The sequence below is a fragment of the Muscardinus avellanarius genome (genome assembly GCF_963383645.1).
Source record: "Muscardinus avellanarius genome assembly, chromosome: 10".
In the NCBI taxonomy this organism is placed as follows: Eukaryota; Metazoa; Chordata; class Mammalia; order Rodentia; family Gliridae; genus Muscardinus; species Muscardinus avellanarius.
The window spans coordinates 88,713,974-88,731,334 of record NC_137796.1 but is presented as its reverse complement, the minus strand read 5'-3'; the positions used below and the strand labels follow the sequence as shown (position 1 = coordinate 88,731,334).

General features: G+C 46.6%; 1 protein-coding gene across 3 annotated transcripts; it reads right to left on the bottom strand.

Annotated features, from left to right (window-relative positions):
• Positions 1-14,539: 14,539 nt before the first annotated feature.
• Positions 14,540-15,651, bottom strand: PYCARD (PYD and CARD domain containing; the record flags this gene model as incomplete). 3 transcript variants are annotated; one of them, XM_080702401.1, is made up of 3 exons in its annotated part: positions 14,540-14,796; positions 15,068-15,121; positions 15,390-15,651. In XM_080702401.1, 3 exons carry the CDS (start codon positions 15,649-15,651, stop codon positions 14,540-14,542), a joined length of 573 nt encoding a protein of 190 aa, XP_080558527.1. The 3 variants fall into 3 exon arrangements, with proteins under 3 accessions (XP_080558527.1, XP_080558528.1, XP_080558529.1); XM_080702402.1 differs by having other exon boundaries at positions 14,540-14,793; XM_080702403.1 differs by lacking the exon at positions 15,068-15,121.
• Between the last annotated feature and the right edge of the window lie 1,710 nt (positions 15,652-17,361).

Sequence of the window (17,361 nt, the reverse complement as noted above, 5' to 3'; positions counted from 1 at the left end):
CCTGGCTCCTGAGGTTCTGGAACAGCTTTTCTTCTTGTACCCAGTGTTACCCTCGTTATTTTGTAACCTTCCAACTCCTGATCACCCATGGATTTTTTTGTGTTGGACTATGTAATTGTAACCATACCTCTGGTTCCCATTAAAAAACATCGTTTTAGTTAAGTCTTGTTCCTCTGCCCCCTTTTCACTTTCCTGGAGAATTGATGTCCAGGCCAGGAACATGGAGAGTTTTTCTCTCCTGAGATCTCATGCGGGGATTTAATACTTAGTTCTTACACAATGGGGAAACTAGAATAGTAGTTGATACAGGGGAGAAAAGGTATTTAAGAGTAGATGGTGGTGATGGGCAATCCCAGCATTCAGGAGGCGGGGAGACTAGAGGATCAAGGTCAGCCTCAGCTATTTAGCAAGTTCCTTTGCAACTCAGTGAGACCCTGTTTCAAAATAATGGCTAGCCAGGCATGGTGGCAAGCAGGCTTGTAATCTCAAGTACTTGAGAGGCTGAGACAGGATCACAGGTGTGAAGCCAGCCTTAGCTACTTAGTAAAGCTCTCAACAACTTAGTAAGATACTGTTTCCAAATAAAATACAAAATAGGTCTGGGAGTGTATCCTGAAAGTAGAAAGCCCCTGGGTTCCATCCCAGTACCACCCAAAAAGTGTGTGTGTGTGTGTGTATACATACACATATACATATATATACATACACACTAAACATACTAAAAAAGTATATATGTACTTATGCTTTTACATATATACTAAAAGTATACATATACACACACACACACACACACACAAATATAGGACTGGAGGTGTAGCTTGAAGATAGAATGCCCTTGGCTTCCCTACTGAGTACTGCAAGAAAAAAGATACTTAAAAAGCTAGGTGTGGTGTACGATTGTAATCCCAGTACTTGGGAAGCCGAGACAGCAGGAGTGCAGGTTTTCAACCAGCTAGGGCTACTTAGTGAAGCTCTTCACAAACAACTTAGACCCTGTTTCAAAATAAAGAATAAAAAATAGGGCTGGTGTAGCTCGGAGGTATGCCCCTGGGTTCCATCTTCAGTGCTGCACACCAAAAGAAGATGTATTATGGCAAAATTGGGTGTGTGCATAGGATAAATGAGTGTGTAATGGTTAGAATTTGTCCATCTGTATGAAGGTTTTAACATTTATTTACATGTTGGTCTTTGTTTACTGTTTGCTCTTATTTTATGGTATTGGGGAGGGATAGTTTATTTCAGTTACAACCCTAGCCCCCCCCCCCTTTTTTTTGCAGTACAGGGGTGGGACACGGGCATTCTATCTCCAAGCTATACCCGCAGCCCTGTTTTGTATTCATTTTGAAACAGGGTCTCACTGAGTTACAAAGGGCCTCACTAAGTAGCTGAGGCTGTCTGTGATCCATGATTCTCTTGTCTCAGCCTCCCAAATACTGGGATTACAAGCGTGGGTCACCATGCCCAGCTATCTTTATTTAATTTTTTTATTTTTTTGGTGGTACTAGGGGTGGAACCCAGAGGCTTTCTACCTCTGGGCTATACTCCCAGACCTATTTTATATTTTATTTAGAAACAGGGTCTCACTAAGTTGCTGAAGACTCACTAAGTAGCTGAGTGCAATCCTGTGTGATCCTCCTGTCTCAGCCTCCCAAGCAAGGGGATTACAAGCATGCACCACCACACCCGGCCAGCCCTATTGATTTTTTTTTTTTTTTTTTGGCAGTACCCCAGCCCTATTTGATTTGAAACAGGGTCTCACTGAGTTGCAAAGGGCCTATGTAGCTGAGACTATCCGTGAACCTGGATCCTGACTCAGCCTCCAAAATGCTGGGATTACAAGTGTGTGCTGCGCCACTATACCCAGCTCCTATTAGTTTGAAATAGGGTCTGAGTTGCAGATGACCTTACTAAATTGTTGAGGCTGGCCATGAACTTGCCATCCTGTCTCAGCCTCCCCAAGTACTGGGATTACAAGCGTGTACCACCACACCCGGCTTAATCATACCAAGTTTTCATTTTTTTGTGATACTGGGGATTGAACTAGCCTCATTCTTGTTACTCTATTCCTGCCTCAGTAAAGCCTTTTAAAATGGAACATCAAGAGTTGGGTGTGGTGGTACATGCTTGTAATCCCAGCATTTGGGAGGCTGAGAGAGGAAGATCCAGGTTCGTGGACAGCCTCCTTAGGCCCTTAGGGTCAGTGAGACCCTGTTTCAAATAATGAATACAAAATAGGGCTGGGGGTATAGCTTGGAGGTAGAATGAATGCTCCTGGGTTTGGTCCTCAGTATTGCAAAAAATAAAAAGGGGGACATCAAAAGTGGCACATTCCTGTAATCCCAGTGTTTGGGAAGTTGAAACAGGATTGTAGATTTAAGGCCAGCCTTAGCAATTTAGCAAGCTGCAGTTTCTTTTTTTCAATACTGGAGATGAAACCTAGGAACATTCTACCTATGAGCAACACTCCCAGCCCTATTTTTTCTTTTTTTCTTTTTTTTGGTGGTACTGGGGTTCTTGGAAACCCTTCTACCTTTGGGCTATACTCCCAGACCAACTTTTTTATATTTTTATTTGGAAACAGGGTTTCAAGCCAGTGAGGCTGGTTTCGAACCTGCACAATCCTCCTGTCTCCGCCTCCCAAGTGCAGGGATTACAAGTGTGCACCACCACACCCGGCCCTATTTTTTATTATTTATTTTGAAACAGGGTCTCACTGAGTTGCCGAGGGCCTCACTAAGTAGCTGAGGCTGTTCGTGAACTGCGATCTTCCTGCCCCAGCCTCCCAAGTGCTGGGATTTCAAGCATACACCACCATGCCTGGCTGAGATGCAGTTCCTAGTTTGCAGATGGAGTGCCCCTGGGTTTGATCTTAAGTACCACATAAAAAAAGGAAGCTTGCTAGCATAGTGGTGCATGTCTGTAATCCAGCATTTGGGAGGTTGAGACAGGAGGATTGTGGTTAGTAAAAAATGAGTAGAAAGTAGGTCTTAGGGTGTAGCTTAGAGGTAGAATGCCTGTGGATTTCATTTCCAGTACTGCAAAATTAATAATAATAATAATAATAATAAGCTTTAGTGATTGTCCTCCTTAAGGAAGCACAATCCTTGGTGATTGGGTAGATTAAGATAGGGGGGAGCTCTAGAGACATGAGTCAATTTGGGAGGCTAAAACAGGAGGACCACAGGTTTGAGGACAGCCTCAGCAATTTTGTGAGACTTAGCAATCTGGCAAGATATGTTTCAAAACATTTAAAAAGGGCCTGGGGATGCAGCTCAGAGGTAGAAGGCCCCTGGGTTAATACCCAGTACCATTTAAAAAAAAAAAGTTGATGTTGAGAAGCTGATTCTGGTTATCTGTCATTGGTTAGAAGTGTGAGACTCGGATTTGAGTTTTGGGCCCTGTGCCCTTTGCCGTGTTCTTTAGTAGAAACCCAGAATTTTTTTTTTTTTACTACTGTGCTGAGGTTTGAACCTAAGATCTAATGCATGCTTACTAGCCTGGTGTTCTACCACTAAGCTACCCTGGTTGGCCTGGAACTTGTGATCTTCCTCCCTCAGTCTCCTAAGTGCGTGGGATTGGTGTGGGCCACTGCCAAGCAATACTTAAAACTCTTCTTGGCCGGGCGTGGTGGCGCATGCTTGTAATCCCCGCACTTGGGAGGCAGAGACAGCAGGATCGCGCAGGTTTGAAGCCAGCCGTGCGCGCTGGCTTAGGAGACCCTGTTTCCAAATAAAAAAATGTAAAAATAGGTCTGGGAGTGTAGCCCGGAGGTAGAAGGTACTGGGAACCCCAGTACCACCAAAAAACAAAAAACAACAACAAAAAAAACTTCTAGAAGTGCTTGGTGTCCTGCTTATTGAGACAAACTGGGAAGAAGTGAGCAGGGTGGGTTGTGGATGGGGAGAGGTGCAGCAGGTCTGTTTTCCGCCTCCCTTAATTCAGCTCTTATTAGCCTTTTCTGCCGCTCCCCTCCACCCCCAACATGCGCAGTGCCTGCCTGTTTCAGTGACTTGGATGCAGGGCAGAGGTTGTAATAGAATAGGTAGATGGACTAGGAGTTCAAGGTCTGGGCCCCAGTTCCCCAGACTTAACATTGATTTACTACCTCTACGTATGTAATTTCACACTTCCAATCTCTGTTTTTTAAAACTTGTAATTGAGAAATAATTGTACATAGGGTGTTTATTACATGTATTTATTATTATTATTTATTTTTTTTGCGGGTCTGGGGATGGAACCCAGGGGCATTCGACCTCCGAGCTACACCCCCTGCCATATTTTTTATTTTATTTTATTTTTGTTTTTTTTTGCGGGTCTGGGGATGGAACCCAGGGGGATTCTACCTCCGAGCTACACCCCCTGTCCTTTTTTTATTCTTTATTTTGAAACCGGGTCTCACTGAGTTGCAGAGGGCCTCACTAAGTAGCTGAGGCTGTCCACGAACCGGGATCCTCAGGTCTCGGCCTCCTGAATGCTGGGATTACAAGCGTGCACCACCACACCTGGCAGCAGTACATGTATTTGTTGTATACTGATCAAACTGAGCTAGTAATCATCACTTCATGTGAACATTTAAAACTCACTCTTAGCACTTCTGAAGTCTATAATACGTTGTTTTGCGATGCAGGCAATTGAATCCTACTGCCTCCTGAATGGTAAGTTTGTGCTCTAAAGTGAGCCACATCCCCACCCTATAATTCATCATTAGCCATAGTTACCATGTTGGGCAGTACATCACCAGCATGCTCCTAAGTGAAATGTTGAACCCTTGGAATAACTACTCTTTCTGTGTCCTCCCTTTCCCCCAGCCTTTGATTTACCCAATTTTCCTCTTGAGTTCTACAAGCTCAACAATGTCTCCATAAGTTGCACAGGGCCTAAATTGCTGAGGCTGGCTGCAAACCTTAGATCCTCCCCACTCAGCCTCCCAAGTACTGGGATTACGCGTATGTGCCACCATACCCCTCTCAACTATTTTAGATTCCACTTGTGAGTGAGATAATGCATTGTCTTTTTGTGCCTAGCTTATTGCTACTGGGGATTGAACCCAGGGGCATTCTTTCCCTAAGCTACACCCCCAGCCCAATTTTTTATTTTGAAACAGGGTCTCAAAGTTGTTGAGGATGGCCGTGAGCCTGCAATCTTTCTGTCTCCTCCCAAGTACTAGGATTACAGACGTGCACCACCACACCCTGCTCACTATGTCTTCTAGGAACACCTGTGTTGTAAATGACACGTTTCCTTTGTAAAGACTGAGCAGTATTGTGTACTATGCACTGAAATATTGAGAGGGCAGGTTCAAGGCCAGCCTAAGCAACTTAGTGAGATACTGTGTCAAGACAAAGGTGGGGCAGTTGGGGTGTATCTCAGGTAGAATGCCCTGGTCTCACCACACCTCACAACAAAGACCCACCTATTAACAGGCACTTTGGTGCTGTTTGAGTAGCGCTGCAGTAAACACGGGGATGCAGTGATTTAGTTTATTTGAATATGCAGATATAGTATTGATGGACCAAGTATTTTCTCATTCTAGTTTTTTATTACTTAACATTTTAAGTTTTTGAGGAACTTAACATTCTGTTTTACATGAGGGCTGTCCTAATTTACATTCCTACCAGCAGTGAACAAGGATTCCCTAACTTAATGCCTTTTTTCTTTTGGTGGGGTATTGGGGATGGAACCCAGGGGCATTTGGCCTCAGAGCTACACCCCAGCCCTATTTTTTATTCTTTATTTTGAAACAGGGTCTCACTGAGTTGCAAAGGGCCTCACCAAGTAGCTGAGGCTGTCTGTGAACTGCGATCCTTCTGTCTCAACTTCTCAAATACTGGGATTACAAGTGTGTACCACCACGCCCGACTTTTCTTCAGCTTTTTAATTATTAAATGATTTTGGGACTTAGAAGGTTTCTCTAGTTGTTAGTGGTCATTTTGCTCTGCACCTACAATTTCTTTTTCCTCTTTTTGGTACTGGGGATTGAACCCAGGGGCATTCTACCTTGGCTAGACTCCTAGCCCTACATTTATTTATTTATTTATTTATATTTTTTAATTTATATTTTTATGGATCTGGGAATGGAACCCAGGGGCATTTGACCTCTGAGCTATACCCCCAGCCCTATTTTTTATTTTTTATTTTGAGACAGGGTCTCACTAAGTTGTGGGGGCCTCACTAGCTGAGGCTGGCTGTGAACCGCGATCCTCTGGTCTCAGCCTCCTGAATGCTGGAATTACAAGTGTGCACCACCATGCCTGGCCCTGCCCTACATTTTTATTTTGAAATGGCCCCACTAAATTGCAGAGACCCTCACTAAGGTGCAGGGGCTGGCCTCGAGCCTTCGATCCTCCTTTCTCAGTCTCCTGAGTACGGGGATTACAGGTGTACACCACCATGCCCAGTAACCTAGGCAACCTTTTACTGGAAAACAGGGTCCAAGGAAATTGGGGATTTCCTTGGACAACTCTGAAGGGAGCAGAAAATTTTCTAGTTTGAATCTGGCCCATCCACACTTCACCGAGGGGTGGCAGTGTTGCACAATTGCAGATTCTGTAGCTATCATTGAAGTCTGTATTGCAACCCACTCCAAGTAGGGACCAGGCTATAATGATCTAGGTTGAGGCTTTTACTTTATTTTTTTGGTACTGGAGATTGAACCCTGGAGGAATGCTTGCTCTAGGCTACACTTTCAGCTTTTTTTTTCTTTTTCTTTTTTTTTTTTTTTTTTTTGAGGGTTTGGGAATGGAACCCAGGGGCATTCAACCTCTGAGCTATAGCCCCTGTCCTATTTTTTAATCTTTATTTTGAAACCAGGTCTCACTGAGGTGCAGAGGGTCTCACTAAGTAGCTGAGGCTGTCTGCGAACCGCGATCCTCAGGTCTCGGCCTCCCAAATGCTGGGATTACATGTGTGTGCCACCACGCCTGGCTTTTTTTTTTTTTTTTTTTTTTAAAGTGGTCTCACTACCTGCTCAGACTTGCAGGATCCTCTTGTCTCAGCCTTCCAAGGGTTGGGAGTGTAGGTCTGTGCCACCATGGCCGACTGCCCTTTTTGTTTATTTTGAAAAAGTCTTACTATATTTGCTGAGGCTGACCCTGAACTTCTGATCCTCTGGTCTCAGCTGCCCAAGTCCTGGGATTTTAGGGGTACGCCACCATGCCCTGCCCAGATGATGCCTTTTTTGGTTTTGATTTCTCCAGAGGTGGGAAAACTGGCCCATCCTGGGTACTGTGCCCCTGAGTAAAAACAAAAGGTAAATCCCAAATCTGCATCCATGTTAGAAGGCCTCTGCAAACCTGTGTCAGTTTGAGATGTCTGGAACCAAATCTTTTCTAAGTTGAAAATACAGAGTGAGCATCCCTTATACAAAATGCTTGGAACCAGATTCCTGAGGGTTTCAGCCTTTTAATATTTCCACATACATAGATGTCTTGGGAATAGGACCCAAATCTAAACATTACATTTAGGTTCATATGTACCTTGTACTAGTAGCCTGAAGGCAATTGTTTTGTTTTGTTTTTGTTTTGTTTGGTGGTACTAGGGATGGAACCAGGAGCGTTCTACCTCTGGGCTACACCTTCAGCCCTATTTTGTTCTTTTATTTATTTTTTACTTAATTTTTTGTGGTATGGGGATTGAACACGGAGCTACACCCCCCAGCCCTATTTTTCCTTCCTTCCTTCCTTCCTTCCTTCCTTCCTTTCTTCCTTCCTTCCTTCCTTCCTCCGAGCTATACCCACAGCCCTATTTTTTTATTCTTTATTTTTATATTATTTATTTTGCAGTACTGGATGGAACCCAGTGGCATTGTACCTTCAAGCTACACCCCCAGCCCTATTTATTACTCTTTTTTTATTTTTGAAACAGGGTCTCACTGAGTTGCAAAGGGCCTCGCTAAGTAGCTGAGGCTGTCCGTGAACCTCAATCCTCCAGTCTCCAACTCCCGAATGCTGGGATTACAAGCATGTGCCACTACACCCAGTTTATTCTTTATTTTGAAACAGGATCTAAGTTACGGAGGACCTCAGTAAGTAGCTGAGCTGGCCACAAACCTGTGATCCTTCCTGTCTCGGCGTCCCAAGTACTGGGATTATAAGTGAGCACCACCACACCCGACTCTTGTTCTTTTATTTTTTCAAAATATCATTTTTTCAGGGTCTCAGTTGCAGAGGACCTCACTAAGTAGCTGAGGCTGGCTGAGAACCTGTGATCCTCTTGTCTCAGCCTCCAAAGTACTGGGATTTCAAGTGTGCGCTACCATGCCGGGAGGAAGGTTTTTTTTTTTGGTGGTACTGGGGGTGGAACCCAGGGGCTTTCTATCTCCGGGCTATACTCCCAGACCTTTTTTATATTTTATTTGGAAACAGGGTCTAAGTTGCTGAAAGCCTCACTACGTAGCTGAGGCTGGCTTTGGATCTGTGCAATCCTCCTGTCTCTGCCTCCCAAGCACGGGGATTACAAGCGTGCGCCACCACCTCCGGCTGGACGGTAGTTTTTATACAGCATTTATAGTGTATCTGTGTTTTGGTTTCTGACCTGTAACATGAGGTCAGGTATAGAATTATCTACTTATGATGTCATGTTGGTGTTCACAATTCCAGACTGTAGAGCATTTAGCTTCTTGGATATGGATGCTCAACCTGTGTGTGTATTTATGTGTGTGTCCAGCTTGAATATATGAATCGCTTGGTAATCTAGTGAATCTAAAAATTCTAATTTAGAGCCTGTTGTGGTGTAATCCACTTGTAATCCCAGTACTTGGGAGGCTGAGACAGGAGGATCACACAGGTTCGAAGCCAGCCTCAGCTATTTAGTGAGGCTCTCAGCAACTTAGTGAGACCCAGTTTCCAAATAAAATATAAAATAGGTCTGGGAGTGTAGCCTAGGGGTAGAAAGCTCCTGGGTTCTATCTCCAGTGCCACAAAAATTAAAAAAATAAAAATTCTAATTTAGTAGGTCAAGGCAAGACCTAAACTGCATTTTTTGTTGTTGTTTGTTTTTTTTGTGGTACTGGGATGGTTCACCAGGGGAATTTTTAACACTGAGCTACACCCTAGCTCTTAATTTAATTTAATTTTTTTTTTTTTTTTTTTGCGGGTCTGGGGATGGAACCCAGGGGCATTTGACCTCTAAGCTACATCCCCTGCCCTATTTTTTATCTTTTTTATTTTGAAACCAGGTCTCACTAAGTTGCGGAGGGCCTCACTGAGTAGCTGAGGCTGTCCGCGAACTGCGATCCTCCGGTCTCAGCCTCCCGAATGCTGGGATTACAAGCATGCGCCACTACGCCTGGCTTTTATTTTTTTTTACACTGAAGATTGAACCTATATACCCCATTTCTATTTTATTTTTATTTGGAAACAGGGTCTTGCTAGGTTGATGTCTCACTATTTGCTGGGACTGCCCTTGAACTTGTGATCCTCCTGTGCCAGCCTCTCAAGCACTGGGATTACAGGTGTGTACCACTACGCCTAGCTTTTTATTTTTATTTTGAAATGGTCTTGCTTAGTTACTGTGGGCTTGAACCTACAATCCTGTCTTATCCTCCCAAGTGCTATACTGTCCCCACAGAGCTAAGCTCGCTCGCCTGCCTGCTTGCCTGCCTGCTTGCCTGCCTGCCTGCCTGCCTGCCTGCCTTCCTGCTTTCCTGCCTTCCTTCCTTCCTTCCTTTCTTCCTTTCTTCCTTTCTCTCTCCCTCCCTCCCTCCCTCCCTCCTTCTCTCTCTCTCCCTCTCTCTCTCTCTCTCTCTCTCTCTCTCTCTCTCTCTTCAGGGGCATTTGACCTCTGAGCTACACCCCCTGTCCTATTATTTACTCTTCATTTTGAAACAGGTTCTCAATAAGTTGTGGAGGGCCTCACTAAGTAGGCTGATTCTCCTGTCTCAGCCTCCCAAGTACTGAAATTACAAGAATGCTCCATCACGCTAGCTAAGTACACTGTTTTTTGAACTGGTTGTTGAACCCAGAGGCAGTCTACCTCTGAGTTACCCCCTCGCCCCCAGCCCTTTTAAAATTGCTTGTTTGGTTTTTTGTTTTTTGGTACTAGGGATTGAACCCAGAGACATTCTCTAAGTTAAACCCCCAACCTGACGCCAACTTTATTTCTTATTTGGAAATGGTCTAAGTTATGGAGGGCCTCTCTTAAGTTGCTGAGGCTGGTTTTAAACCCATGACCCTCCTGTCTCAGCCTCCCAAGTTTTGGTATTATAAGGTTCACCACCATGCCCAGCTTAAATTCCTGTTTTGGAACAAGGTTGCTGAGAGTTTCTCTAAGTTGCTGAGACTGGTTTTGAACTTGTCATCCTCCTGGCTCAGCTGCCTCATTACTGGGATCATAGGTGTTTGCCACATGCCCAGCAGCACTGGCCTTTTAATTTCTTTCTTTCTTTCTTTGTTTTTTTTTTTTTTTTTTTTTTTTTTTTTTTTTTTTTTTGGTGGTACTGGGGATGGAACCCTTCTACCTCTGGGCTATACTCCCAGACCCTTTTTATATTTTATTTGGAAACAGGGTCTCACTATGTTGCTGAGAGCCTCACTAAGTAGCTGAGGCTGGGTTTGAACCTGTACGATCCTTTTGTCCCATCCTCCTAAGTACGGGGAGGATGCGCCACTATGCCAGGCTGCCCTTAATATTTAATTTTGAAACTTAATATTTAATTTTGAAACTGTCTTGCTAAGTTGTTAAGGGCCTTGCTAAGCTGTGGAGGCTGACTTCAAACCTGTGATCCTCCTGTCTCAGCCTCTTTTTCCAAGTATCCTAAAAAAATATCCTAAAAAAGCCCTTTCCTTCTCTCTCTCTCTCTCTCTCTTTCTTTCTTTCTTTTTTTTTTTCTTTCTTTCTTTCTTTCTTTTGTAGTACTGGGGTGGAACCCAGGGGTTTCTTTTGTTTTTGTTTTTTGGTGGTACTGGTGGTGGAACCCAGAGGCTTTCCACCTCCAAGCTATACTCCCAGACCTGTTTTATATTTTTTATTTGGAAACAGGGTCTCACTAAGTTGCCGAGAGCCTCACTAAGTAGCTGAGGCTGGCTTCAAACCCATGCGATCCTCCTGTCTCCGCCTCCCAAGTGCTGGGATTACAAGCGCGCGCCACCACGCCCAGCTGGAACCCAGGGGCTTTCTACCTCCAGGCTATACTCCCAGACTTATTTTATACTTTATTTGGAAACAGGGTCTCACTAAGTTTCTGAGAGCCTCACTGAGTAGCTGAGGCTGGCTTTGAACCTGTGCGATCCTCCTGTCTCGGACTCCCAAGCACGGGGATTACAAGTGTGCGCCACCATGCCTGGCTCTAGCTTATGTTTATTGTTTAAGATGCTATTCCCCCAAGCCCTGGGATTTTAATTTTTCTTGGGAGATCTGGGGCATCATGGAAGAAAATCTTTGGCATAGGACTGGGATGTGGGAAATCCCTCTGGCTCCAGTGAGAACGGGGACTACCTACCAGGTGCAGAGGAACGGTCTTTGAGTTGCTCCTTCACTGTTGAACGTCTCTCAATAGCAGCTCTGGGTCTTACCAGGAACGCCCCTCCTTGCTGCGGTCACCAGGTCCTTGTCTTCCAGGCTGTTTCCAAACTCTTCCAGCTTATCTGGGGTGTGCTCTGAGGTGTTAAAAGTGCGTGGGATGCCTGGACTGGGTTCCCACCTTGTAAGCTATGGAGAGATCCGCCGCTAGGGCCAGGAGTGGAGGGTGGGCCGGCTTGGGCACTCTGGAGAGCCTCCAGGGTCTACATGGCCGGTATTCTGAACTGCATGGAGGGCGGCATGGGTGATCAGAGAGATGCTGCTGTTAAGGGAAGCTGGGAGCAAAACATCCTCTTGGAGAGCACAGCTGACAAGTATATTTTAAACATACTTGTTCTGGGCCATCGCTATTAAGTGATAAACTATGCCCTGTTCCTCCCACTTGGTGGAGGGGCGCTGAGGCACTGCTTGGCTCGTAACTAATGAGAAGCAGAGCTGGGATTTGAATTATCCTTTGTAGAACTTATGCCCTTAACCATTATGTTATGCCAGAAATCTGAGAAGACTTTTAGAAAAACTGGGTTATCTCCCTCACCCAAGGAGAAAAAGATGCCCCTAAGGAAAATTTTTCTTAAGGAAGCTCTTTTAGAACCATTTTTTCTGCTGGGTGTGGTGGCACCTACTTGTAATCCCAGTATTTGGGAGGCTGAGACAGGAGGATTACAGGTTCAAAGCCAGCCTCAGTAATTTAGTGAGGCTGTCGACAACTTAGACCCTGTTTCCAAATAAAATATAAAAGATCTGGAGGTAGAGCTTGAAGGCAGAGGTACCTTGGGTTTAAATTTTTTTTTTCCCCAGTACTGGGGATGGAACCCAGGGGCATTCTACTTCTGAGCTACACCCCCAGCCCTATTTTTTATTTATTTTTTTTTGAAGATTTAAAGAAGTTTATTAGACAGATAGAAATACAGAAAATAGAAATACAACCCCATGCAGGGTGACTCGGAATGAATACACCCCCAGCCCTATTTTTTAATTCTTTATTTTGAAATAGGGTCTCACTGAGTTGTAAAGGTCCTCACTAAGTAGCTGAGACTGTCTGCAAACCGCGATCCTCTTGTCTCAGCCTCCCAAGTGCTGGGATTACAAGTGTACGCCACCACGCCTGACCTTAAGAAAAAAATTGTTTAGAACCATTTTTCTTCAAAACTGTGCTGGAGCTACTCTAAGGGCATCTGTTGCAAAGAAGTGTTACTTCTGGCCCCATCTCATAAGAACCATCAGATTTGTGGGAAATTGGAACCAGAGGATGGCTCACTTTGGGGCATGCTGGGGGCCAATGGGTGTGAGTGAATAAAATTGTGTTACTAGCCGAGCGTGGTGGCGCACGCTTGTAATCCCCGCGCTTGGGAGGCAGAGACAGGAGGATCGCGCAGGTTCGAAGCCAGCCGCGCACTGGCTTAAGAGACCCTGTTTCCAAATAAAAATGTAAAAATAGGTCTGGGAGTGTAGCCCGGAGGTAGAAGGGCTTCCAGGAACCCCAGTACCACCAAAAAAAAAAAAAAAAAAAAGTGTTACTGAGGCCAGGCGTGGTGGTGCACGCTTGTAATCCCCGCGCTTGGGAGGCGGAGACAGGATTGCACTGGTTCAGAGCAGCCTCGCTGGCTTAAGAGACCCTGTTTCCACATAAAAAAGTTAAAAAATAGGTGTGGGAGTGTATCCCGGAGGTAGAAGGGCTTCCAGGAACTGAGGTTGTGGAGTATGTGGAGAGGCAGGTGGAGAGGCCAGGCTGGAAGGGAGGTCAGGTATCCTAGACAGTTTATTCTCAGGAACGGTTCTGATCTTTCTGGCTCCTGGAGGAAGACCAGAGGCCCAGAAGACCAGTTAGGCCTACTGCAGGTAAACCTGGTGAGGACAGTGAAGGTGGAAGGCAGTTGAAGGTTCTAACTTCAGGACAGGACACCGGCCTCCTGGACACCTGCTGTTCACTTTGCAAATCTTTACCTTTCAGGGCCAGAGGGGTGGGTGTGGTCTACTCAGGTGCCCCAGGTGCCCTAAACAGCCTCTGGAAAGACTCCTTATGCTGTTTCCTGGAGAGAAATCCTCTTCTCTCCCTTTGGAGTCAAAAAGGCAACAAGAGAACAAACTTACTGAAACTTTCTGAAAGTTTGCTTTTGAGATTGGTGTATGTTTTGAGCAAAAGTGTAGCTTATAACCCCTTTCTCCAGGCATAGGGTAGACCAGAGGGAGCACTGAGGTCTGCTTGTGTCAATGCCAAAAAAAACTCCAGGGTTATATTTGGGGGCTTGGGTTCTTCTGTCCCTGTGTTTAGATAATGTCTAATGTCTTTTCCTGAAATTGGTTTTAAATTAACACTCCCACCCATCTTTTGGAAAAATTAATGGTGTAGAGAAGTTAGTGTAGAGTGTTCTGTTGCTAAGTGCTTTGGACAGATACGGTCCCCGCAGTCCAGACCCCTTTGTACATGCCTCAGCTTTGTGACCTTAGCCACAGGCTTATTTTGTCATCTCAAGGGCAGACCCTTTGGGCTAGCATCAGAAGAATCACACAATGAACAAGGAAGCTCCCTAAATGGGAGCCTGATGCCCTGCCAACAGTGAAATTAGAGTTGTACTCGAGCCTGTGAATTTTTTTGTGGCACAGGTTTGAACCCAGGGGCATTCTACCTCTGAGCTACACCCCCGGCCCTATTTTATCTTTATTTAGAAACAGGGTCTTGCTAGGTTGATGAGATTCTCACTACTTGCTGAGGCTGTCCTTGAACCTGAGATCCTTCTGTCTCAGCCTCCCAGGATTACAGTCATGCACCAGCATACCTGGCTTGCCTGTGAGCTTTTTTGGGTGCTGGGGACTGAACCCAGGGCTTTGTGCTAAGCATCGGGATTATGAGTGCGCTACGGCCCCTAGCCCGTGTGGCATTTGGAAGTATAGCTCCCATGTACAGGCTGGAAGTAGAAAACACACACACCTGAGTTGACTTTCATGTATTACATACAAAAGATGATATACCCGGGATGGCTGGAGCTGCCGGGGATGAATGTGGGCCTTTGCCGGGGCTGCCTCAGCTCTGCTCCAGGTCGGCCACCAGGTAAGGCTGGGTCTCCCTCAGGGCCTGCAGGAGCCGGTTCTTGCAGTCCAGGTTCCAGGCTGGCGTGAAGCTGAAGAGCTTTCTCATCTTAGCTGGGTTGGTGGGCTCTGCGCACACTGCCTGGTATTGCTCCTCGCTCAGGACAACGCCATGCAGGGCATCCAGCACCCCATTGATGTCTGTCACCCGGTGGATGAGTGCTGCCCGGTGCTGGTCCACAAAGTGTGCTGCTAGGGGTGGGAAGGAGGACAGGTGAGTTGGCACTCAGGGTAGATGCTGGGGCCTGTCCCTGTTGAACACTTGCTTCAGAGTGTAGCCCTAAAGGTGGGGGATGCTCAGGGAAGGCAGCCCACTAGGACTAGTGTGAGATGGACAAGGTCCCCCTAAAGAGGTGGCGAGCAGGGTTGGCCCCACATGGTGTGGCCATGCTGTGCAGGTGTGGTGGGTGGGGCTGGGGCTGGAGCTTGCCCCTGGACGCCAGCTAGGGTGTGGAGGCCTCACCTAGGTTGGCTGCCATCTGAGGGGGCTGGGTTCCAGCTGGCGCAGATCCAGAGGCTGTAAAGAAATGAGAAAGGCCCCATTAAGATGTGTGACTACAATGCACCAATTTAAAAAAAAAAAAAAAAGGAAGAGAGGGGTTCTCTTTCTCCCTATCTCCAGTCTTTCTGGAGTTGGGATGCCAAGTTGAGGGCCAGGAGGGAAGGCGCCTTTCCTGGCGGAGGAGCTTCTTTTGGAGGGTAGGAGGAACAGAAAGCAGAGGAGCCCAGCAGTTCAGGTCTGGTGGCTGAGGAAGTGGGGAGCAGTTGGGGTGGAGCATGCTCACCCTTGTACAGCTGCTCAGCCAGCTCCTGCATGCCCATGTCGCGCAGCACGGTCACCGTGAGCTCAGTGCCATAGCTCTCCAGGTAGAAGCTGACGAGCTTGTCAGTGAGGTCCAAGGGGTCCATGGGCAGCAGCGCGCCCCGAGGAATGCGCCCGTAGCCCTCACGAATGGGCACTGACAGCAGTTTCAGCTTGAACTTCTTGAGCTCATCGGCGGTCAGGTTCTCCAGTGCCTCCAGGATGGCATCCCGCCTGCTCCCCATGGCTCAGGGGATCCCTGGTGCCGCTGCCGCCTCTCTGCCAGCCTTCTGTGGACCAGGAAGTTGGCTGCGGGCGGGACCTGGGGCTCCTCCCCTTCACACTCCCCTGGTCTCCTCCCCAGCCAGTCCGCTTAGGGCAAGAGGCCTCAAGATTGTCTCTGGTCCCCGCCCAGAGGCTCCTTGGGGCCTGGCAGGGAGCTGGGCGGGGAGGGAGAGCCTGGGAGATGGGTGGAGAGGGCATGCTCAAGCTGGCTGGTGCAGAATAGAGACCCGCACTTGCTCACATGATGCCTACCGGAGTGCAGAGGAACCTCGGAATCTGTTTCTATGAACCTTAGGATCCTCTCACGAGCCAGGCGTGGTGATACACACTTTTAATCCCAGCATTCGGGAGGTTGAGACAGGAGGATTGAGGTTCGAGGACAGCCTCAGCTACTATTAGTGAGGTCCTTTGCAACTCAGGGAGACCCTGATTCAAAATAAAGAATAAAAAATAGGGCTGGGAGTGTAGGTTGGAGATAGAATGTCCCTGGGTTCCATTCCCAGTACTGAAAAAAAAGATGCTGTAGGATCCTCTCACAAGTCACAGAATCTTTTTTTTTTTTAATTATTTTTGAAACAGGGTCTCACTAAGTAGCTGAGGTTGTACATGAACTGTGATCCTGTAGTCTCAGCCTCCCAAATACTGGGATTACAAATGTACACCACTACGCCCAGCTCACAGTATCTTTTTTTTTTAAGGCTAGACTGGAGCTGATGATCCTCTTACTTCAGCCTCCCAAGTATCTGGGATTGCAGGCATGTGCCACTGTGCCTGGTACATGTCATAGAATAATAATAAAACCAGAGCCTGTGCTATGGCCAGAATTGTTAATCTGCTCCTAACATGGCTGGGCGGTCCTGTTGGTGTGGTGGCCCCTGTGGACTTCCCCAGCCTTGCTTTGTGCCATGGTCCATTGCCAAGCTGCAGTGACACGGGCCTCAGTTCTGATGTGCCTGGCTCCTCTGCCCCTCCAAGGTTTGGCGCACCCTTCCCTCACTCAACCTTGAAATCTTTGCTTGCTTGAAAAGTGCTTGAGTCTTTAGGCCTCAGGTTAAATGCCACTTTTTCTGGGAGACCAGGCCAAGGGTCCTTCCTGCACACTTCATAACACTTTAGGGCTCACGGCAAGTGTGTGTGTGTGTGTGTGTGTGTGTGTGTGTGTGTGTGTGTGTGTGTTTTGCTGGGCCTTCCCTGTGCTGGGTAAGTGCTCTACTACTGCCGGTCCCCTCTTAAAGGTTCCACCCCTTACCACTGTTGAACTGAGGGTTAAGTTTCCAACACAGACCACAGCAGTGGGCATTGGGAATCCTTTATATCCCCTTTAGCTGAGTTGGAGGAATCACTCTTCTGGTTAGTGATATGACCCTGACATATTGTACATATATTTATCCACTGGGCATCTGTCCCACTGGAAGGTGAGCCCTGGGGTTCGGGTCTTTTTCGTTGGTGGGGAGAGCTCATCTGCTAATGTTTATTGGGGGTGCCATGGTGCAACAAGAGTGAGGGCCGCGTTAGCAGCGCTGCGGTGGGCGCCTACAGTCGTGAGGACGATTCTCCAGATCACTCAGGATCAAAACACAAGTTTCTGTGGTATATGAATTTGAAAATCAGAAGTCTTGACAAAAAGCAGTGATTCAAGGAGAATGTTCTTTCTACCTTTATGCTCAAAT